Source organism: Drosophila yakuba, chromosome 2R (assembly GCF_016746365.2).
Source record: "Drosophila yakuba strain Tai18E2 chromosome 2R, Prin_Dyak_Tai18E2_2.1, whole genome shotgun sequence".
Lineage (NCBI taxonomy): Eukaryota > Metazoa > Arthropoda > Insecta > Diptera > Drosophilidae > Drosophila > Drosophila yakuba.
In genome coordinates this window covers 8,870,517-8,894,248 of record NC_052528.2, presented here as the reverse complement: position 1 = coordinate 8,894,248, position 23,732 = coordinate 8,870,517, and the positions used below count along the sequence as shown (strand labels likewise).

The following is a 23,732-nucleotide window of genomic DNA, read 5'->3' as shown; positions in this document are numbered from 1 at the left end:
AGGGTGGGCAATCATGTCCGTGGGTGCAAGAAATTAAAATCTAATAACACAGCTCAGAGCATAAATATTTGTTATACTTTCCATATCAAGTTTAAGGCTTAGCTTAGCATTGGAATAACTTTGGGGAGGACTGCGCCTGGGTGACCTTTTCGTTCCGCCCACCCGAAACCCCCGCTTATAGTTTACGGTCGCCAGGACTCCGGGATGCGAGTGCAGGAGGGATGGGTTGCTGGGCACATAAAAACAAATGATTCAACACTCCATAAGCCCCAGGAGTAGGTGGGTGGTATAAACTCCAGGGTAACTGCAACAGACATCCTTGATATGTCCGCATGATCCTGTTTCTGTTCATGTTCCTGTTCCTGTTGGCAGGGGCAACCTGTGCAACATTTTCCCAGCTTTTGCTGCCTTAGGTAAGGCTTCTGTTTTCCGCCCGTCTGCGATACTCAAACTCCGATTCCCCGAGATTGCTCTTTGTTGTTTCGCCCCTTTATTTTGCGGTGGGTGTTTTGGTGGTTGCAACGGCGAGGGTTAGCTGAGGAGTTCTCTCTAGCTGATCTAATGATGGATAGCAGCTTAATACAATTCTGGAGATAAGATCTTTGCTATCTATCAAATTTTTGACAGCTCTGACGGCGATGAACACTTTTAACTCAGGATCAGAATTCTTTAATTATGGCAAACTCTTTTTTGTTTTCATAACAAAGGAACCATATTATACTACACATATCATTGAAAAGTGAGTAAAAATGTATCTGATTTATGGTTGATCAAAGTAATCACATCCAAATACATTTTATTCCTTATGAAAAAGATAAAATGCTTATATTTTCTTGTTTTCTATTCTTGCAAATAGGTATTCTGTGTACTTTAAATTTCCCTACTCGCCATTTGCTCAATCAACCCCCTTCAACAGGACTGAGTGAACTCCCGCATCCTGAGAAGGAGGTTGTCCATGGCAGGTCTATTACAGGTGGAACAACACAACAGGGAGGATTACATTCCTTTTTGAGGCTACAAGTTTTTAAATGAATTTAGTTCAATTTGATTATGACTAGGGAACATATTGCATTTTATACCCCGAACCGTACTGTAGTTGACGTTTAATCTTGGCTGGGATGTTCAGTGGGCGTAATTGATGGAAGAAGGACTTTTTTGCCTCCGCCGAGAAAAAGTCTTTGAAATTCAATATGCAGTTTGGGTCCAATATTGGCCAACATCCCCTTATCGAGGTCCGATACAAAATCAATTATGGGAATCAGCGCGCCTGGGAACCCACACACACTCTGACACCATATATCAAGTATCCTGGAGGTCCTTCGAGCCGTACGTGCGTGTAAAGCAAGCTATAAGCCTGTGTAAAACTATAAATGGCACACAGGACTCGGCGATGTCGCCTGCGTAGGCTTAAGTGTGTTTGACTGCGGCTAATATTTATTTCCGGCAAATAAATCCTCCCCAACCCCCTAGGCCAACATGCAGCACCCCGTCCCGGGGCGAAAAAAAAAAACAGGATCAGCAAACGGCAAAACAAAAAGGAAAATACAGTAAAACCAGGTTATTAATTTCTCACAAAGGGTCCCCCAAACGTATCTTCTGAACTAACCTTTGGTAAAGGAAAGGGTATATCGATTTGTTGGGGTGATTTGTTAGGTGATGCGGGAAAACATTTTTGAAACTTTTTAAAAAACTTACAACAGAATTTGAATTTATTTTAGTTTCACAATTACATTTTTATAGTACTTACAATACACTAAGTGTGAGAGTATTTTAATTCTAAACACATTTTCACTACCCTTTTTAGTGTATTTTCCACAATGATTCTGCACCGGGACACATTTGGGCATTAGTTTTATGGCATTTATGTCGCAGACCCAAAGTAGCACAAAAACATCGGAAGCCGGGCAAAAAATCGTTATTGATAGCCCCCCAGTTGGAGTATTTGGGGGATTTGGTGTGTGTTGTAGCTTACATTCTGGGGTGCACGTCATAAATTTATGTGTCCACACCCATACTCCTCTTATTTTGTCTTTCACCCTTGGTTTTCGTTGTTATTTGCTTGTTATAACTCTTATCACTAGGTTACGTCTTTGGCCATTCATCTTGTCAATTTGGTGAGTTGTTGTCTCTTCTAATTAGCTACAAATCTCAGACGTTTGCTTTGTCGTTGCTGTTTGACAGCTCACAATGATAAATATTTAATGCTATTAGTATTTGCACAAAAAGCCAGCCATTTCCCATCAAGAAGTTACCTTCAAAGTTGGCCAGTTGGACGAGAAATCTGGATTTCAGCAAAACCTGAGGTACAAAAGAATCTTTGTGGATTGCACTTTACTTGGAAAGCCATTTTTTTGCCTGCTTACCTTCAAAGTTATGCAAACCATATTTAGTGAAGTTATGGGTATGCAAGAATAACAAACCAGGAAGAGCATTTCAATGAATTTTAAAGTATATGGGGCAAGCAAATAAAATATGCACTCTATTTAAATTAAGAAAGCCATATGGTTTTCCAAGAAGAATTTGTATTGGTATTTAATCGCCATTATTGCAATCAGCACTAAGCGTATGTGCAACTCTTTATCCTTAGAGTATTGTAGTCATTTCTGTTTACTTCCATTTACATTTAGGTAAAGTGTGTCAGCAAACCTATTTTGCTGAGGTAACTTTACCTCTGGTTTTCAAGTTCCTTTACTTCCGAAAAAAAAAGAAAAGAGTCCTTTTTCCAGCATTGTGCACTGATTTATTTGCCATGTTTTCTTACCTTTCAAATGCACAAATATACAACAGCTGCGGAGAGAAAAATGGGAAAGATAGCAGATAGCAGGCATCTTGCGCCAAAAGAAATGTAAATAATTGCGTTGTGGAAATCTTTTTGCCGCTTGCCAAGGAATTCCAGAAACAATGCAATTATTTTATGTGCTCAGCATACTCGGCTGCATTGACTAGTAAATTAATTGCATATTTTCAAAGTCCAGACTGCAGACTGGCATTTATAAGTGCGCGCCAATGCAAGCTGTTCCTGCCCAAGGGCGAAAAAAACAAAACTTTTAATTAGTTGCACCAGCCTCAAGCTGCAACTAGAATTTAATAAATAAATTTCTCAATAAGCCAAAATGCGCAATTTTCAGTTACCCACCACTACCCACCGCACAAGACCAACAAAGCAGTTTAAAATATGCATTAACTGGTCGAAAACGGCAAAGTGCCGACTGCCAGCCTCCGTGGAAGCCTGCCCAGTCTGGTTAGTGGCCAAAAATTATGGCTATAATTTTTCACAGCTCCCTAAAAGAACCGGAACGAGGCCCAGGAAACTTTCCCAGCTCCGCTCTGGCGATTATCCCATAAGCAAAAGTACGAAAAATAAAATAAAATAGAAAAGAAAAGGAGCCTGAAACTTTTCCCTTTTCAACATTGCTGCTCTGATGCATTTTTGCAATAGGAATAGGCAACCAGGAAGCAAAACAGGATCTGGGGACATTATAAATCTGTCACGATTATTGTTAAATAATGCATGGGACTTGATGTTTTGTTTGGCCAGGGAAAAGCAACTAAGTCGCCGTCCAGACGCTGCTATTTTAAATTTAAATTTCAAACTTGTTGGCTTACCTCGCAATTTCAAGTCATCTGGGAAATATATATTTTTAGTGAAAAACTTTTGTAACTTTTAAGCCAGCACTTGCTTTCAAGGACTTTATTAAATTTAAAGTCAAATACCTTCCGAAGCTTGCACACCAAAAATTGTTTTTTTTTAAAACATATGTATAACCACATTTTCTTGATATATAATAAATTACAAATTAACAGCCTTCCAATCTACAAAGCTATTGACACATTTTCCCTTCTTTAAAAATGCCTGACTTAAACCTCAAGTAAAGTCGTATTATGCTGCAGAACTATTCCACGCACACGCCGAGTCCTTCGGAGAACTATTTCCCAAGAGAACCTAATCTTCGGCTTCTGTTCTATTTCCTGCCGGTCTATTACTATAACTATCATTTAGGACTAAAAGGGGGAATGTCCCTCTTGGAAGAGCTTCTTTCTACGTCTGTTTGAGTGCTGTCTGGACGGCCTGACATGTTTTAAGCATAAGTGCAACGCATTTAGCTGTCAGGGCTGCATTTTCCACTGGAGTGTGGAGCACGAAGTGGGCGAGGAGATGGGGAAGGAGAAGGAGGATTCTTCGTCCTGGCTGACTGGATGACTGCCTTTAATGTCCCGCATGCGGCCACTAAGTGACAGCGACGGAGCCTCCGTCCATGTAAATAAAATGGGTCCGAAAACACGAGGCCTGCAGCAAAGGACCTTCCCAGCTTGTAGTGCGGCGAATTGAAAACTTTAAGTGTGTCGGGAAAATATGAAATGTGCATTTAACGGAAAGGCAGTGCATTTCGAGCCGGAAAATGAAAGAGAGAGCCCCGCTTTCGCATCGCCATCGCACGTGCAGCAAAATGTTGCATTAATAACAGCAGAGCGCATTAAACGAAGTCTGTGCCGCCAGTTGGATTTGCCTTGAAGGGCTGGTGAAAAATTAAAATGAAAATTAAAAATTATTGTTCTTCCCCGCCAATATAATTACGAATGTACAAAAATATTTTCCCTATAAATTGCAGCTTAATCTGCTCTTCTTTGGTCGGGGACTGCTGCAAAGTCCCAGGGGCAACGTGCAGGGCAATGAGTTGAAGCTTTTACAATATTGACAGTGGCAGCTGGAGTTCCTTACCGAGGACATCCGTGCTTGCTTAACTGTTAAACGTGAAAACAGAAATAATTTCTCCTTTTTTTGCATGTATGCAACAGACTTTTGTTGGTGTTTTTTGTTAATTCGCAGTTGCATAAATTTTAAATGGAAAAGGGATTCACGTGAGTGCATAAATGAAATACTGAGAAGATTAACCATTTGAAATGGTAATTTTTTATTGCAGCGTTCTATACTATGCTCAGTACTCAGCTTACTCGGAGTTGATATAGTTTTATGAATTGGTGATGATCGGAAAAAACGTTCAATACCAAATTATCCGGTTTATTTTGTTAGTTTCTTTTTGAACAGTGCATTTTCGAACTGCACAAAATGCAACATAATTTTTCCTGCGAAACACAAGTAAAAATTCCATTCGTAATTATGTGCAATTTTGCACATATGGCATTGGCATTTTCCATTCATTTGTCGCTGTAGGCGGAACATAATTATAAAATGCATTGAACATTTATTGCCGGTCATAAATCAAAAAGTTATCGAAATGAAATCCCAACCCTCCAACGACAGTACATCTGATAATCACCAAGGGAATGCAGTGGCAGCATCAGCAGTCGAGGCGACACTTTTTACAACTTATTGGACTAATCAGGCGTTTTTCGGATGGGGTACAGGGTGTTTTTGGGTCTGGATCCATAAAGTAGCCGCACGACACGCGACTTGCGAATGGCCATCCCCTGGATGGCTTACAACCATCCTCTCCGCGGAATCGAAACACCCACCCTCCCCACAAGGAGTAACGATTTTTGGGTGCAATTTTAGAGCCACCCTTGGCTGTGGGTGCATCCACAGCTTCCGCAGCATCCTGCGAGTGTGGATGTCCTTTCGCAAGGACAGGCAACTATGCCTGACAGTTGACAGCTTAGCGCCTCGCGACAAGTTCTCTTCGGAAAAGTACGGGAAAATGCCAGGAAAGCGATGTGGCTGTACGGAAAGCCAAATTGCATGCCTCAATGTGCTGTTTGCAATTTGCAATTTGCAATTGAGACTTTCGGCCAAGCAGTCGGGGTGGTTCCCAAATTGTTGGCCAAAATGGGCAGTAGCCAAAACACCAAGCCAGGCCAAAAATCCGTTGACCATTCACAAGTGAAAAAGGGGAAGGGCTGTAATTTATGGTTATGCAAACACCAGCCGCCGTTTGCATAAATTCCAGAAATGTTTTTGTTTGCTTTGACTTTGATGGAAAGTGGCATTCGAGGAGTCGGCTTGGAAAAGCTGCGATATAGCTGCGATATAGTGGACTGGACAATAGGGGTGGAATATGTGAAGTGGAAAACTGTGGTTCCATTTCGTAAGCAAAATTGTGTAGACCATTACAGCACTTGACTCCTGATGCTGCAGCTGTTTGTATCTTGATTGTAACTTTTGGTTATTAGTGCCACTAAAAATTGTGGAATTAATGAGATCTGCTCGGGGTGGTAGATGGTATAATTTTGATGGGATTTCTTCAGTTTTCCAAGCTGTGTACATAAATAATTGTGTTATAAATTTTACTTTGCAATCAAAATAAAAGCATATTACATATTACAAAAGATAGTATATTATAGTATTTGGCATTAATTGATTAGTTTATTGCAATAAAAACTCGATCTAATCCCTTTCTTTTCTTAATAGTTTAATATAGCTTAATATGGAAATATCTATTTTTTTAGGACACCAATTTATGATACTAATATTCCCTTCTCAACAACATTCGTGACAGAACTTTACCTTTTACCCCGCCAGCTGATCCTGCTTCAGCATCCTCTCTCCCGCGTATACCAATTTACATTCCATTTGCTGCAGGACCTGTGCCCATCATCCCTGGACTTTTGCTGGAAACCTTCATTTGCAGCTCACCCGGCCTTCTATACATCCGTCCAGCCAGGATCTAACACAACCACCACTGCCCCCCCACAAGGATATGAAAAGCAATGCACTTGACACTTTGCCGACCACTTCAGCTGGGCCAAAAAGTGTGCTTCACTTGGTGTCCTGTCGTCGTTTCATTAGATGGTTCTGATGGCAAAAACTGCCCCAAGAGATTCTTTCGGCTGCTGTAATTCCTTGCTTTTTTTGGGAGCATGCCTCAAAGCGAAAATGTACAGCGCGTATTTCAATTTGCAAATGATGGAAAATGCCTGTGGCACGGAAAATTGGGGGAGGGCGAATAGCTTATGTGGGCCAGCCTTGGCATGAGTGCACCCACTTTTAACTCAGCACCATGGCAACAATTTTAATTCAATTCCATTAAAAGTCGTTAAGATTGAACATACATTCCCAGCTGGTGTGTGGTTGTTGTTTCCTTCTGGGTTTCCCCGATTTCCTCCCTGCCCCCTGCATTTCTCTTTCCTTTCTTTTCTCTTTCAACCTGTCCCTCACTTGGGCACACAATCAAACTAATGTTTGGCGGTAGGGAAAACTAATGAAGCGAGCAGTGAAAACGCGACGATTGATTGCTCCCCCGAGGCAGCAGGAAAACAAGGGCGAAGAGCGAGGAGCGGGGGAAAATGGGAAAGCCAGATGCAATCCAGCAGGAGCTGCTCCGAAAAGCCCTGGATTCCGGGAATCATCTGCAGTGCACTGCTTCGAAACTGCAATTCCATGACGCCTTCTTCCCTTTTTTTTGATAATTTATACCCAAGGACTCGGCCGTGGGGGTGACATTTGTTCATCGCCTTTGCGGGTGGGTTTTCGAAAGAGGTCTTCGAGGGGTAAGCTAACACCTCCCCTGGGGTGTTTGAAGATGCATAATAAGACTTGTTAAGTTGCTCGCTCGGTAAGATAAGTGAGCCGGCAAATGGCGACAAGTGCGACTTCGGAAACAGCCCGCAATGATTACCGGCTTAAGATATGCGAAATTATCCATATAGATAAGCTCTGATGCGACCTGCTGCGTGGGGTTCCTTCCAATGGTTAATGCTGCGATTCACATTACGGTAAGAGGATTATGTATGAAATGTATGAAACTCAGCCAAATGCACTGGGAATATTGGGGGTACTAAGAGCTTTCCAAAAATAATCCATTTGTGGAACCCCACCGAGCTGAACATTATGCTGGCACTTTTCGGGCTGCATCTTAGCAGTAATACTCAGATTTGCATAGGTAATAATAAAGGTCCTTTGTCAAGAAAAGCCATCAAAGTTAACAAGCCAGTATTTTTGCGAAAAAGTAAAGAAACTAGAATAGATAGATTTTTATTTTAATGCCTAGACGACATCGGCTTAATCGATACCTCAATAAAGATTGTGTTCTTTTCAAATACTTTAGTGCCTATTATACTAACAAATATATTACTAAATTTTAGCAAACTTACCTCCATATATCCCTGAACACTGTCGCACTGCTGAAGCACCAAGATGGCCGGATTGGCCCTCATTTCTTCGGGGGAGCAGGGCGATAGAAAACCACTATCCGCATCGCTGTGAGTTGATAGAGGTCGTGGTTTGCGTATCTTGTACTGGACATGACGACTGGGCACTGGGCCAGGATTAAAGAGCACATAATTGGACTCCGTTGGAACCGTGTGGGAGCGCTGATCCTTTCGCTGTTGCTGCAACAATTGTTGCAGGTGCAACATGTGATCCGTGCTGACCAACTCGGAAATGGCCCGTTGCTGTTCAAAGGTATTCTTATCGATGGACTTTTTGCCACTTCGAAAGGGGGAAAGATTCAGAAATGTCAGCTTTTTCTTCACCGATTGCTGGGCGGGATTGGCCAGGGAACAGCTGCCGGCGGAACTTGCTGAATTTGTGGAGGTCGATGATTCGACCAGGGCGGTGGATGTGGTTTCCGTGTCCTTGGACTCCTGACTATTCGACATGCTGGCCGTGTTCTCCAGTTCGTTGAAAAGCTTCTCCAAATTTTGCTGTTCCAACTTGGCATTCACCAGCTGCTCGTTGGTATAAGGATTAGGTATGCCAATGTCCATAGGGAAGTTCGCTGGGTCTATGATAAAGTAGTTGTGGTGATCAAAACTAGACAAGGTCTCTGAATTTTTGTGAGTCGGTTCTGCTTCAGATTCCGCCTCTGGCATAGCTGAAGTCTCTATGATAATAGTCTCCTCCAACTCCAGCTCCTCGTTATCGTATATTACTTCTGGCACCAGTTCATCTTCATCCTCGCAGACCAAGTGCTGCCGAGAGCTGAAGAGAGGATCCCTCAATCCATGGGCTTGGGTACTAGGATATCTCATGGCTTTCTCGTTGATGAAGTCCACGGGATCAAAGAGACAGTAGTTCTCCATGTGAGAGGTGGCAGCCTTGCGCTGTCTCACTGGTAGATTCCTAAGCTTTTCGGAGTAATCCGCCACATCTTCATTGTTATTAGCTGATTCTGGAGCCGGAGGTGGAGGGGAAATCTCCTGACTGATGGGTCGCTCCTCCTGCTGCTGCAGCGATTTCTGTGAGCCCCTATGGAGGGTGGCAAACAGGCCACGAGCTATGCAGTTCTTCAGCTCACTCACACGTCCTTTATAGGGACTCGACTGGGCACTGCTGCTCAGGATCGAGGATTCGTCGATTCCCAGCTGTTTGCTGAGCTCCTTGCGCTCCTTTTTGCTGAGCACCACCTTGCCGCGGCTGGGCGTATTAGGGGCGGAGTGGAGCAACCTCGAGGGCATTTGCGAGAGGGGCGGCGGTGTGGGGGGCGGCGGATCCCTGTACGGCGGTGGACCCACCAAACAGGTGGCATAGCTAACTGGCAGGTCCGGGTAGGCCGTACTCTGCGCCGATGTCGTGGGATCCGTGGCAAGGAACTCGAGTTCCATATAGTTGGGATGTGTGAGTATTTTCGCTTGATTCTGATGATGATTGTCCGTTCTTTGGCTCTTGGGCTTGGCGCCCAGTTGGTTCTCCTCATTCGCATTGCGATCGGGCTTGGGTGAAGAACCCGGACGCAGTTTTCCCGCCTGACTGGCCATTTCTATGGTTTCATTGCAGCTTCCATGGGCTCAGCACTTTTCACTCACTCACTCACTCACAAAATTTGTATACATTTTTTCGCCGCTTGGGCCAAATTAATGGCTTTATAAATCTTCATCTTTATGGAGGGCAAAAAACGCGTTAATGGGTTTTCTAGTCTTTCGACAAAAAAAAGGTCCTTTTTCCATCCCTCTCTCTCTCTTACTCTCTCTCTCTGTGTGTTTACATTTGTGTTTGTAATTGGATTTTTGAGCTGATGCATGTCAAAGTTAAATTAAAACTGACCCAGCAGGTCGAGGAAAAAAGAGTTATATGATTCTAGGTTGTTTTTGTGGGCAAAGTCATGGTCATGGTTACGCCGTGGTTTCGTCTGCTTTTGAAGTGATCCAGGTTGCCCCGAAACAATGCCAAATTCGAGCTTTTTACAATTTGTCTACAAAGCAATTAACAGGAAGCCACCGCTAAAGGGATTGTGATAAAGGGGTGAACAATAACACAATTAAAGTATTGCACATGCGGTTATATCTTGAAATTGTGCACTGCAGTTGCAGAGACTTCAGAGGAGCTAAGTTGCTTTAAATTAAAAAAAAAATCCAAAAGCATTTTCACATATTTTTCTTCAGCTACCGACAACAGCACAGGTATTATTTTGTTCGTGATATTTCCGAATAAAAGTGATTGTGCGATAGAAGCTGGAAGGGAAATTCAATACAAAAATGCATATCAAGTGCGCACTAGAGTTTCACATTTGATTAAGTTTCATTTCTTCTTCAGTGGAAAACACCATTGCAAAATTGCAGGCATAACGGAGATATCAATAACAAATTGACAGCAAATGGATCCATGAATTTAATAAGTGGAAAGCAAAGTGAACAAAAGAATGGTTCAGCACTCACGTACAGGTATCTTTTCCATTACACTTGCTGAGATTCGAAGAGTAAATGTGAGTAATAATAATAAATACGAGTATAGCAAATACTGAAAAATGACACAGAACAGCATGTTCGCCAAATCAAGATTATCCCAGCATTGTTTCCACTCGGAAAACCAGCAATAAACTTTTAATTTCCTTTATTTTAGCCCACTCACAAAACTATGACGAACATTTTTGCTAGGCCAACGAGGAACAACTGAGAGGAAAACCGAAATGGAAAAAGTTTTATTGGCAACAAATTGAAAACCGCCTGGCCATTCGAGTCAGTGAACCAACAAGTTGCATAATTGTTGGCGCATGATAGAATTAAACGCCTTGAAATGAGCTGATGTTCCAATGCCTCCCCCTTTCCCCGTTCCCCTCTTCATCCTGCTACTTCCGTTTCCGGAAATGGCTGGCTGCAGGTGGCAGAAGCGAAAGAAGTTACTCCAGTTAAGTGGAGTTTCTCTGCCAGTGTCTGTGCCTGCCTGCCTGCCTGTGCCATAAAGTATACTGAAAGTAATTTGCAATTAAAATGTTAATTTTTAATTGAATTGCAGATGGCAGTAGGCAATGGAAGTAGTCTCGAATACTGAATCAAGTTAATTAGTGTCAAAGCAGGGAGTGGAAAAAGGGAATTCAGTAGGGCAGCATTACACCAAGGTTGATTTATCCAGATTAGCAAATAATGCTAATGAAATCCTAGTAAGATCCAAATAAAATAAAATGCCAGATTTCGTTATTTTACAGATTAAATGCAATTGGTAGGAACAACAAACTGTTTCTCCACATCAGTCTGACTCAAAAATGACTCTGAAAGTGTCAATTCTATACTACAAATGCATGTTATTTACTTTATTAAGGCCTTTAACCAGTACACTCTATACCTTTATAACTGAGCAGTACACGTATTAAATATTAAACACCTATATGGCCTCAAAATCCTCGCCTGTGTCTATTCCCCCGGGCTTAAAATCCCTCTGAAAGGCACGTGGATAGTTCCCTACTCCAGCATCAGCTAATCCCTGACACTTTCAGTTTCCATGACGATTCCATAAAATGGGGACAGAGAAGAAAAAATGAAAGGAGACCGAAGAGAAAGGCACTAGGCGAGACTTAAAGTTAAACACTTTTGCTTTGAGGTTGAAGTTGCTCGCACTTCATCTGCCTTCGCTTCCAGCTGGCAGCAGTCAAAGTTGACAAAATACTTGTCAAGATTTGTGCATTGGGTTGAGTCCTCCTTTTCCGACTTGTAATTGCAGCTTTGGCGTGGTCTCTTTCAGTTCTGCGGGGAAATATGAAAAAAGAACAGATTTCCACCCACTGGGAAAACCCGACGTTTTGCCGGAGGCCATCAAGCCGCAAACTTTACGAGTTGATAGCTGAAATAAAGTGGAGCATGCAGTAGCATTCCAGGGCTTTTAGCCCGCCCACCCACTTCATGACATCATTTTATTTGCACTCAATCTGAGTTCTTTTAGCGGCGCTTTCTGCGCCCAACACGCTCTGCAAACTTCGCTGGCAAGTTAGAAATGCTTTTGATTTGCTAGTAAGTTGACCACAATCCCAGCCCCTCGACTCGTTTTTCACACAAAAGCCCACTTTGGAAAGTGCACGCTTTTCTTTCCTTCTTTCAGCTGCTCTTATTGCACCAAAAAGCCCAACCAGAACCCAAAACGTTATTCAAACAAAGAAGAGAAGTATAAGTATGGTGTGGCAGAAAAAAATTCAAAGAAACGTCTTTTGAATGATTTATAGATACACTATCAACTAGTCTTCTTTTTTGAAAAGTGCTTTTTAGCCAATGCTTTTGGAGAAAATAATAACAGAACAACCGTGTATGGATACCTTGATTAAATAATAAACTAAAATAATTCTGAAAAGGCCTTACGAACTTTTCTAGTTCAGGGTATAAATAAAAGACGTGCCAAAAAAAGTAGGAAGAAAATAAAAAGTAGCAACTTCAGTGCGTATGACAGTTTTGAGCTTTGCGGCAAGTTGGGGCGGGGTAGGCGTGGCAAAGAACCACAAAAGCAACGCACACCCTCCACTCAGCTTGAGGGCACAAAAAATATAAAACTAAATCAGAATCTATGTGCAATTCAATTAAAGCGCAATTTGCAGGCAGTCATCATATTTTTGTTACTTAACGAGGCTGTTGGCGGATAATGAAGACCGCGAAGGGTGTGGGGCAATTTAATAAGACCCATCGAGTGGGGCAAAACGGAAATCGCTTGAGGAAATTGTGTGTTTCAAGCAAAAGCATACATAATAAACTCATATAAAAGATTGTTGCATACTTCGGGGAGCAACTGCGAGCGGAAAGCCGGAGCGGAGGTATAAATACCCGTATTTGCAATTCGAAGAAGTGGAAGTGGATGGCAAAAGTCGGAAGAGGGATTCTGGAGACAGGCGAATGTATCCCTAGGCGGACAACGGCGAACACGAGGAAAAGCGGAAAAGCAGCGGGGACCACGTCGAATGTTATTAAAAAAGGAAAGCAGAGCAACGCTAAAACAGCAGCCCCACTCATTTCCCCCCGCTCCATGAGAAAAAAGTCATAAAATTTATTAAATGCCTAAAAGTATGACAGCAATAGACAATTTATGGTGGGGGAAACCAAAGGAAACGGAAAGAAACAAACTAACCGAGGATATGAAAACAAGACTTTTCTTTGCTTTCGTCCACCCTTAGAAATTCTATAAACATTAGCGGAATTTTAATGACCCTGAGTTAATTCACGCAGAAAGTATAAATATTTATCAAGCGTCAGCTGCTATCGAAGTAAGCCGGAAAATATATTTATATTTATAGCAGGACCACCGAGCGACAGCCAATCGAGTATTGGCATGTCCTTTAATAACTATTGAGTGCTGGAATTTAACTAGCTGAAAATACTGGAGCAATGCATTTTTTATTTTCTTTTGAAAATTTCCAATAAATAGTAGTTACACCAAACGAGAAAGAAATAATTTCAGTATAGTGCCAAGATGGACAAAGCTAATGCCAAAACGACAATACTCAACTTTTGGTAGGTGTATGCGATGACTCGTGTCTCCATTAGTGAAATGGCCACCGCCTACCCACCACCTACGATAGCAATCGAAATAGCTTTGAATATTTATAAGCTAGACCGCATACAATTTGCACTAATTTAAAGTTACTTTCGAGCTCCGCCCGACAATTTTCCGAGCCATTGTCGACGTGGACACACCAAAAGCATAATTCAACTTCATAAATTGAGCAAATAAACAGGCGGAGCTGGTGGCAAGTGTCCCTGCAGACGGATGTGCAACCATATGGTCACGCCTCAAGCTCATAAATTAGCACCATACGACGGACGAGGAGTAAGGACGAAGGACTATTCAATTTTCAGACAGCAAGAGGGACATTTGTAAGGATTTGGCCAGGTGCACGAAAGCCATTAACATAAATGGGTCGAAAGCTGCTAACAAGGCTAACAACAAACTCGCATTTGAACTTCCCGCCCCTGGTGCTTTTAATTACGTAAGCTGAGAAGACATTTCCAACTTATTACGTGTCTTCACTAATCCGCTAAGGACAAAAAATGGCGTACAATCAATTCTAAGGATTTCGCCGACGCGAAGGAAACAATTTTCCTTCCAGCTTGTTTCGCATGGCGCAATTTTCCACTACATCGGATTAAAATGTGATATGTTTGGGATTGTTTACACACAGTGTTGGTGGGGTTTTTTCGAGTGCCAGGAGGGATCGGGGATCGGGGGTCTACAGACGAGACATGTGTTTGTTTACGAACTTTTGGCAGCTTTGTTTCGGGGGCGTGGCACGTTTCGCTGGAGTGGGTCTTAATTTCCGCTTCGTAAGCATTTCTTTTTCACAAACAGCATCTTTTTTTGTTGCGTCCTCTTCCTGGTAGTCTATTTTTTCCCGCTTGTGTCCATGATTTTTGTTTATTTTGGATTTGTTTGCCCTTTTCCCTTTACATGCTTGCTTGAGTACTTCCGGTTGCGCCGGAAGTGAGAGGAGCACATATCAGGCACAGTGGGACACAACGCATGTCAGGGGGCTTGGATGGGCGGTGGGCGTTGGGCAGTGGACGGTGGGTGTTGTGCTGTGGCTCTGTGGGGGCTTTAATTGCTACGAGTGGAAAATTGAATTTAACTGACATGTCCGCATATGGACGGAAACAAAGCTCCACACTCCTAATGCTGTTTGAACTTACAAAGTTACAAGCACCAACTAAACTGAGACTTCTAAACGACTCCTCATCTGGAAACTTTATTTATGTTCTTTTAGCTCTAAGAACATTTAGGCTCAACAATACGGCTTAACAATAAAATGTTTCTACGTTTCATCTCAAAAAAATGGACTAAATAAAAGCTTCACATATTCGTTAATTCTAAAATACTGAACTGCAAAAAGAATTAGTTATCGCTTTCCTAGGATGCTCTGAAAGCTATTGCTTGCATAAACTTGAAGCAGATTTTGTGTTGCACAACACGTCCACGGAAGTTTTGCCTTCCGAAAATTAGACAAACATGCCTTATACTTTTGCTCACTTCTACTTTCGGGAGCATTTGACGCATAATAAGTAAGGCAAGCACACACGAAGAAAATAAATGCAGAGGATTGCCTTAAACTTTAATTTGTATTGCCTTGAAAAATTTAAAATCATTATAAATAAATACATAAATTTTAAAAAGTCACGTGTGTTTCGAAGTGCACAACAAACAGACTGAATAATTAATTTGCCTTGCATGAAGGCTAATAAGCTGAACTCGTTAAATCCATTGAGCTGATCAGCAACTGAATATTTAATAGGTTTGCATAGTTAAAATACTGTTATTTCATTAAAAACAATACAGGCCTAACGAAATTAACAATTTAAATAAACTTCCTAAAGCAAAATCTTTCCTTTTCGATTCCATAGAAACCATTTGAAACGGAACAAAATACATAAGGTTCAGCTGGCCATAAAGATTACCCAAATTCTCCTCGAAATTCATTCCACAGTAAGTTGCGCCCAATATCGTTCAAATTAATATACCCTTCAGCCTTTGACTCCACACAGCCGCCCACACACGCACTTTGAGATCCTCATTATGGCACATCATCCAATCTAATTTAAGGCATGACGATGGCTTGTTGTTTCTTGATAAATTCCCGATGAACGAGAGATTTTCTGCGACTGATTTTTATAACGCCCAAAAGCGCAATAATCGGGCCAGAGCACGCACCAAATAGCAGAGTAGGCTTTCCCGAAACGAAACATTTCCGTTCCAGGGGCCAAAGCCAAGAGAACGACATTACATTACATTTTATTATCTATTATATCGTGGCGCCTAAAATGTCACTACATTAGCCTAAAATCCGTACACACACATGGCTTAGAGAGTGAGGGAGAAGGACGCGTTTTTCGCCTGGCATAAAGTAAACATTAAAACAGGAAACGGAAGCCACGGCGGTGCCAAAACGGCAAACCGACATTCATAGACAATGTCCTGTGGCGGCGGTTATGATTATTTTGACTCGCTTATCCTGGCGAGTGTGTGTTCTGGCATTTATGATTTTTCCCGCTCCTTTTTTTATCGCTGAAAGGGTTTGAGTCGGGGTTGCCAGAGGTTAATTTACTATGCATAAAGTGTTGCCTGTGTCGCGATTCGCCAACTTCTTGCCACGTTTGCATAACAAATCACTTGACGAGTGCACATATACATATTTTTCAATTTTTAATTTTCACTTTTTAGTGCTGGCCGTTGGCGGTCGAATGTAAAAGGAGGACATTCTTTATTATAATCCACAGTTGGTAAAGAATGCCGAGTTCCTTTGGCCAGGACCCAAAACTCACGAAACGACGTAAAAAATAACTCCAAAATGATTATGTGAAACGCGAACGCGTACGTCGAGCCGGGAAAACGATGTGCGCGCCACCACAGACAAGTTAGCACTGGCAGGACTTCAAAGCCAAAATATTTCGAGCAACAAGGAATTTCCCAAAAGGACATTTGCCGCTCACTGGAAGTGCTGCCGGTTTTCCCCTCCGCCTATTGCATTTGACCTTAGCCTTCGAGGATATCCGCTTTCTAGCCGGCTTCGGTTCAATGCACCACCGGTTCAGGACGAGGGTTGAAGGACTTTCTCGACTTGGGGAAATTCTCTCATTGTTGTCCTTGTGCTTGGTCCTTGCTCCGGTTACCGTTAAATGCCACAGGTCTAACAGGTTGGCACGTGACGTCACAGCTGACTAGGGGAATTGTCACCAAGAGGATATTTTTGTAGGGGTTCAAGGATATTTCTCGGCATTAAAAACCCATATACTGTCATCAAACGAGTTATAAACGAAGTAAATTCGTTAGGGACGGTATTACATATTTTTCAGTTTTTCGCAGTTTTGCTAGCTTCAAGTATAAATATAAATAGGAGTATAAATATATAAACATTATATTCCGTAATTAAAATTGGTGTCACTTGAATTTAACTATTCAAATAAGTTCAGATTTATATAGCAATCAATATCTATACTTTCTAAATTGCATACTGAACAAAAAAAGAATATGCCATTTAAAACATACATTTGTATACAAACATATATTAGCAGCATTTTGCATTTCTATATTTTGGAGCTTCATCTCTTGTGGCTATATTGCACAAGCTGTTCCAATCAACAATTTAAAATTTTCATTTGTTTTTTATCGCTAACTTGATTAGCGCCATACAACATACGCCATACGCCATACACCAGTAAAGGCCCCCATTAAACCGAAGAAAGACGGTTTCAAATGATGTTTGCTTTCCACCCTTCTCAGTCTGAAAACACGGCCATTTCTACTTTACATGTTCATCATCTGTCTAGGTCCATGCATTGATAACTCCCAGTCGCGACCATAAAACAATAGAGCCCCAATTTCCATGGCACGGGCCTGCACATTCATTCAAACAAAATAAAACCAAAACACCATAGAAAATGGTCGAAACCATCTAGGGAATTTTCGGGGCAATAACTATAAAATGTCCGTCGAGTCGCGTCGCGTGTATGCAGTCAACCAGGACGCAGGACAACACAAACAAAAAAGGGTCCTTCGTTGTCGCAGTCAATGGCTAAAGGATTAAAAAACAAGGCTACGGTGACAACAAAATATTATCTCAATAGAAAAATCTCAGGCACATGGACAAAACAAAAGGCAGAACAAAAAAATTGCGAGTGGAAGAATTAAGGACGGACTTTGATAAAAACAAAGTGAAAATTTATGCAAAGCGAAGATAGAAAGCTTCGCTACGAAGAGAAAAACCGGAAACGATGAAAGAAATTGAAAATGGGCACAGATAATACAAGGAAAAAGACAAGCCGAAAGAGTTGAAACACTTTTCAACAGTAAGCTTTCAGCTATGCGTTTAATCTCTGATGCGCGAGTAGTTTTAAAATTAAAATGTAAGGCTTGCTGAACATTTATGTAATAATTTTCGTAAAAGTAAAATTCTAGATTTATTGAGCCCTTTATACCACAATCTCAGCGTGAAATTACACATCCAAATTCTGGGTTTTACTTGGTTTCAGCTGCCAGGGTTGCATGATGGTTTTCTATCACATCAATAGAAATTGACAAGACAAAATAAAATAAAAATATAAACATATAGCGTAGGCATCACAATAATCTGCATGCTTACTTCCCAGCTCTTTAAGTTTTCGATATCACAGCGGTCATTCGGACAGACGAACATGGCCAGATCGACTTTGCTAAAGAACCTGATAAAGAATATACTTCATTCGGTTACATACTTTTAACAATGGCAGCATATTTTGACCCACGAGTAACAGATATAAAAACATCGTTCTTCTCTTTTTAAAACCATTTTTATTTTTAATCTCTATTATCGTTTTATTCCTTTTTCTTTTTGACATCTTACATTTTACACATTTGAAAATTTCCCGAACTCGTCCTTTACTGAAAAGGAAAGAAAACATCGAAATTTCGAAGCGTACGGCGAAAATGCTTAGCAAAGACACACACCACATTTTCTTTTCGTTCTTTGCTCGGAAATTAAAAGAACTCCGCCGTTAGATGGAGACTAAGAGATGGAGACTTACCAACAGATGGCGCTATTTTACGATTGATTCACTTTTAATAAAATCGTTTTTAAAAACTTTATAACGTAGAAAACTCAAGGGGTGAATAATATTTTTTTTTTATCATTTTTGAATGGCCTATTAAAGAAATCAAACAAATTCTTATAAATTTTGACAAATTAATCTATAATCTGAAAACAAAATATAATGACTTCCGTATTTAAAAGGGACAAAACTTTTAACTGTTACATCTAAATGCAATTACAAATTGTGGCCAATCAATTTACCAAAACTATTATAACGTAATTGTTCATAGCATTTGACAGACATATCAATTCAATTTTCCAAATCACTTGACAACGCGACGAAGGCTAAACAATTTTCGACAGACAAAAACAAGATTTTATTGCCTCCGCCCAAAAGGAATAGTGCAAACGAATTGCAAGGCAAAGGACACTTTTGCTATGTCAGCAGGAAACTATCCTATCATTCGAATTTGCATTTAAGCGGGCGAGATTGTTTTTAGCGTCAAGTAAAGGGGCTGTGCATTTTCACAAAGTTAATATTTATTATTCAGTTGGGCCGAGATCCCGGCGCTAATGCAATACCGGGCCAACCCGCGACAGAGGGTTATATATATTTATTTATATAAAATATAATAAATATAATATAAATATAACAAGTTTTTCGTTACTTTTAATAAAAATGGCAAAAAGATAAGAAAGAGTCCCTAACTGTACCAAAGCAAATTAATACAAACAATCAAAGATTCGAACTGTATTCATAATAGGTGTATTATCGAAATAAATATACGAATTAATAACTAACAACTAAAAACGTATTTTTTCCTACGGAGTGTTTTAAATAGAAATATATGTTCCTAACAAGCAAGTTTATTATCTCTAATTATTCCATGGCTCAGATTTGACTTATAATAGTCGGAATGCTACTACTAATGTGCAACCTAATTTTAGTTTCTTTTAACCAACTAATTTTGGAACTAGATCACTTTTAGCAATCTAAATATTTGTTTCAGATTTATTATTCAGTTGGGCCGAAATCCCGGCGTTACTGCAATACCGGGGCAGCAAGCCCCTAGCACTCCGTCTGATCCCAAAAATCAGTTTAACATTTGTTGTCCTCCAATGGAGGAACTCTCAGATGGTAAGCTGATAAGAACAGATAAATCTAGTATACCCTTTCACTTTAACACAACACGTAAGTTCATATATGGGTAAAACTAAAATTCTACAAAAGCACTTAACTTAGCATTTTTAAATTCCTTGTGATTAGTATATCACTCTCTTAGATAATGAAACCACAGCAAATTTTAGATTTGCTGACTTTATATAGTACTGATTGTATTGGAGCGCCAAGTGTGGTACTGAACAGTTCTAAGTAAAATGTATTATCTATTGGCCCAATAACATAAGCTGTCAGGCCCTAATAAAAATTGAGTTTAGACTCATTAGAGTGTTCCTCTCCACGGAAATCTTTAGTAAAAGGCGAAAGATTTATTCGACAATTGAAGAGAAACCAGAGTGACTTTACATTAGCAAGATTATGCCTCTAGGATCAGTATTGGCCAGAAATACTTGGGAATTGTAAGAGTCCTTTGAGTAGGAATTGCAAACTCACTTTAAGACAGCTGTCGTGTCCTTGGCAGCTACCTAGAATAAATATTTTCGTTTAGGAATGCGTTTCAAGCACTATAAAGAGTATTTTTTTGTTACCTGATGTCTGGAAAACTATACGACCAAGGAGGTTTATGTCCTTTTACTCTGTATGCATATTTTCAATTGTATATTTATACCTGCATCTGATCTTACAGGATTGCCCAAGGACTTTTGTGACGTGAGAATATCCTCCCCTAAAATATGCAATAACGATTTTGGATTCTGGACCCTACAAATATAGTAATTCCCAAGGAGTTTTAGCTGCAATTGCAAGAACTCCTTCGTTTTAGGAATGATTAGTTATCGCTTCTCGGCCTTATGGCTAAGATCAAAGTGTAGTTCTTTTCTGTTCTTATGTTTTAGTGTAGGGGGAAGTCTGTTTCTTTTTATGTTTTTACGAAAGTCCGGAATCGTTCTACCATCTTTGTTCATTTTTTATTGTCTAAATTTTATATAAAATTTTATTTAAAAGTCAAATTATTTTGTGCGATCTAAATTATCTTTTAACTATTAAAATAGTCATGGCGTCTCAGCGAGTGCACGTGTTCGCCTACCCCTTCGTGGGACCATTCCGGTGCTCCATATGCATGGATGCGTCCGGGATGCATCCCACTAGGTCGTTGGGCGAATATGGCACATACGCTGCGGCATATCAGCACATAACCCGGCGCCACCCACAAGTGGCTATTACATACCGTTGCCGGGTCTGTGGCGCTGATATGCCCCGGGGTATGAAGCAGCTCAAAGCCCATGTGGCCGCGAGCCACCCCGAGACCACCACAGACGCCCACGGGATGCTTGTGGAAGCAGCCACAGCCCCGAACCCTGCCTTACCACTCCCCGCCTCCTCCCCGAGACAGTCAGCGCTGAGCCCTGTGACGACGAGAGCCAGCGAACGCGGTACGCCTGTCCCCACAAGCAGGCGCGTACTCTGCACGACGCCGAGCCGCGCCATGCTTCCCGGGAACAGGCCCCATCCTGCGCTGAGCCCCGTTGTCACAGGTGCCAGTGGACGCACTGGAAGGACTGTCGCCCCCATTCCACCAACACGACAGATGGCCCCGAGGGCACCGACCGCTGCGCGGACACCATCACCAGCCCCGCAACGGCCGCCTGCCCGCAACGTTCCCCCTGCCCCCTCGGGTCAAATAACGGGTGTGACGAGACGGCTCCTGAGAAGCGGCAACCAGCCGCCGATCTCGTCCATACCGCCCCGTTCGCCGTCCTCGTCCGTGCCGGCCCGTTCGCCGATCTCGGCCGCGCCGGCCCGTTCGCCGACCACCATCAGGATGGCGACCCCCTCCCGCACCGGTCTGGGAGTCTCGGCACCCTCTGCTCCAAGCAGAAGGACCCCCGAAAGACCCACCAGCACCGCCACAGCGGGCAGGCCGGGAACGCCACGGCCACTGTCGTGTCGCTCAATAGCCACCCAAACTTCCCCAGTCAATAGCCCAATACAACCCCCCCCCGAAATAGTCATCTCTTCACCCACACACAATAGCCCGACACACCCCCCCCAAACCCCCGTCAATAGCCCTGTACAACCACCCTCCGAAATAGTCATCCTACCACCCACACACAATAGCCCGACACACCCCCCCCAAACCCACACGGACATACCCAGAGCCGCCCCCAGCAGAAGGGCCGCAATCTGCCTGATGGCCAATGCCGCGGCCACCAGGGAGGACCTGCTGAGGGCCGCCACCAGCCTTTCCGAAATGGCGGCCGCGAACCTGCCTACCCGCTCGCCCACCGGAGGTGGCGAGCCCACCTCACAGGGTAGGCGCGGACCGCAGGCACTGGCAGACGCAGCGAAGAGGATCCAGCAAATATACAGGACCAATCGACCTCGCGCCATGCGAGAAGTCCTGGGGCAGTCCTCTCCCCCCTGCGATCTGCCAGGCAGAGCTGTGTACGCCCATCTCAGGCAGATGTTCGCCAGAAATGGCGACGAGCGTGTGCGACCCTTCGACTGGCCCGCCTGGTGCGTGCCAGGAGAACAGGCCCGCGTGGACACGCCCGTGAGTCCCCTCACACAGGAGGAGGTGCTCGCACGCCTGAGAAGGACACACAGCTCTGCGCCGGGTCCCGATGGTGTCACCTATGGAAATTTGAAGAAAACAGACCCGAAGGCCTCCATGCTCACGGCAGTGTTTAACGCCTGCCTGAGGACAGGTCATGTCCCCGATCTGTGGAAAAAGTCTAGAACGGTCTTAATCCACAAGAAAGGGGACAGAACTGACCTGTCAAATTGGAGGCCTCTTTCCATGGGTGACACCATCCCCAAATTGTTCGCAGCCGTCATGGCAGACAGGCTGACGGCGTTCCTCACTAACGGAGGAAGGCTCAGCGAGGAGCAGAAGGGCTTCCTCCAGCACGAAGGCTGCCATGAACACAATTTTGTTCTTGGCCAAGTGCTGGAGGAGAGCAGACGCCAAGGCAAGGACCTCGTCATGGGCTGGCTGGACCTGTCCAACGCGTTCGGGTCGATTCCGCATGCCACCATCATGGACGCGGTCGCCGGTATGGGGATCCCCTCGAGGATCCGGACCATAATCAACCAGTTGGCCACCGGCGCCGCGACCACCGCCAAAACCATTGATGGCATGTCGGAAGAGATCCCGATCGAAGCGGGGGTCAGACAGGGCTGCCCAGCCAGCCCAATCCTCTTTAACATCGCAATAGAGCGGGTACTTCGCAAAATAAAAACCATCAACGCGGGGTACCTGCTCTATGGGAGCCGCATTAGCACGCTGGCGTACGCCGATGACCTGGTGCTAATTGCGAGCTCCCCAGAGGAGATGAGGTCCTTGCTGCGTGCTGCGGACGACGCCGCAATAGAAGCCGGTCTGCACTTCAACCCCAAGAAGTGCGCGACCCTACACCTCACGGGGAAGAAATCCTCGCGGAGGGCAGTGCAGACCGGCTTCCTCGTCCGTGGCACGACAGTACCGGCCATGACAGAGGGGGATGCCTACGAGTATCTCGGCATCCCCGTGGGTCTAAACGTGGACCAAACACCCAGGGCAGCGATGGAAGCGATAGTTGGGGACATCGCCAAGATAGATGACTCGCTGCTCGCCCCGTGGCAAAAGATCGACGCGGCCCGCACCTTCGTGGCACCGAAGCTTGACTTCGTGCTACGAAGTGGCGCCACCTTGCGGGCCCCGCTGCGTCATCTGGATGCAGCCATAAAAAAACATATCAAAAAATGGCTGTATCTGCCGCAGAGGGCGAGCGCGGAGGTAGTGTACACCCCGCTGAAGAAAGGTGGAGCGGGCATACTACCTTCATCCATCTTGGCTGATGTCCTAACTATCGCCCAGGCTCACCGCATGGTGTCCTGCCCTGGGGAGGTCGTCTCCCGGATTGCAAGTGAGGGCCTGAGAGAAGCGGTAAAACGAAAAATAAACCGGGAGCCATCCGGCGACGAGATGGCCC

At 43.2% G+C, this 23,732-nt stretch overlaps 1 protein-coding gene and 2 non-coding genes across 7 annotated transcripts in view; all 3 read right to left on the bottom strand.

Annotated features, from left to right (window-relative positions):
* Nucleotides 1-23,732, bottom strand: part of LOC6529772 (protein sickie) — a 169,403-nt gene that overhangs the window by 121,984 nt on the left and 23,687 nt on the right. For 2 of the 5 annotated variants that reach the window (XM_015196933.2, XM_015196936.2), the window contains exon 1: nucleotides 8,050-9,769. The exons of 2 other annotated variants lie outside the window; for them this stretch is intronic. In XM_015196933.2, the coding sequence (XP_015052419.2) occupies nucleotides 8,050-9,654 (1,605 nt within the window). In that variant the 5' untranslated portion in view covers nucleotides 9,655-9,769. Of the gene's footprint in view, nucleotides 1-8,049; nucleotides 9,774-16,398; nucleotides 16,497-23,732 lie in introns of those variants that run through there. One more of the 5 variants, XM_039373006.2, reaches the window with a different exon arrangement.
* LOC120321270 lies at nucleotides 19,660-19,859 on the bottom strand. The gene has a single exon (XR_005560893.1). It is a non-coding gene; the product is annotated as a U2 spliceosomal RNA (small nuclear RNA).
* Nucleotides 20,032-20,160, bottom strand: LOC6529770. The gene has a single exon (XR_005560900.1). It is a non-coding gene; the product is annotated as a U5 spliceosomal RNA (small nuclear RNA).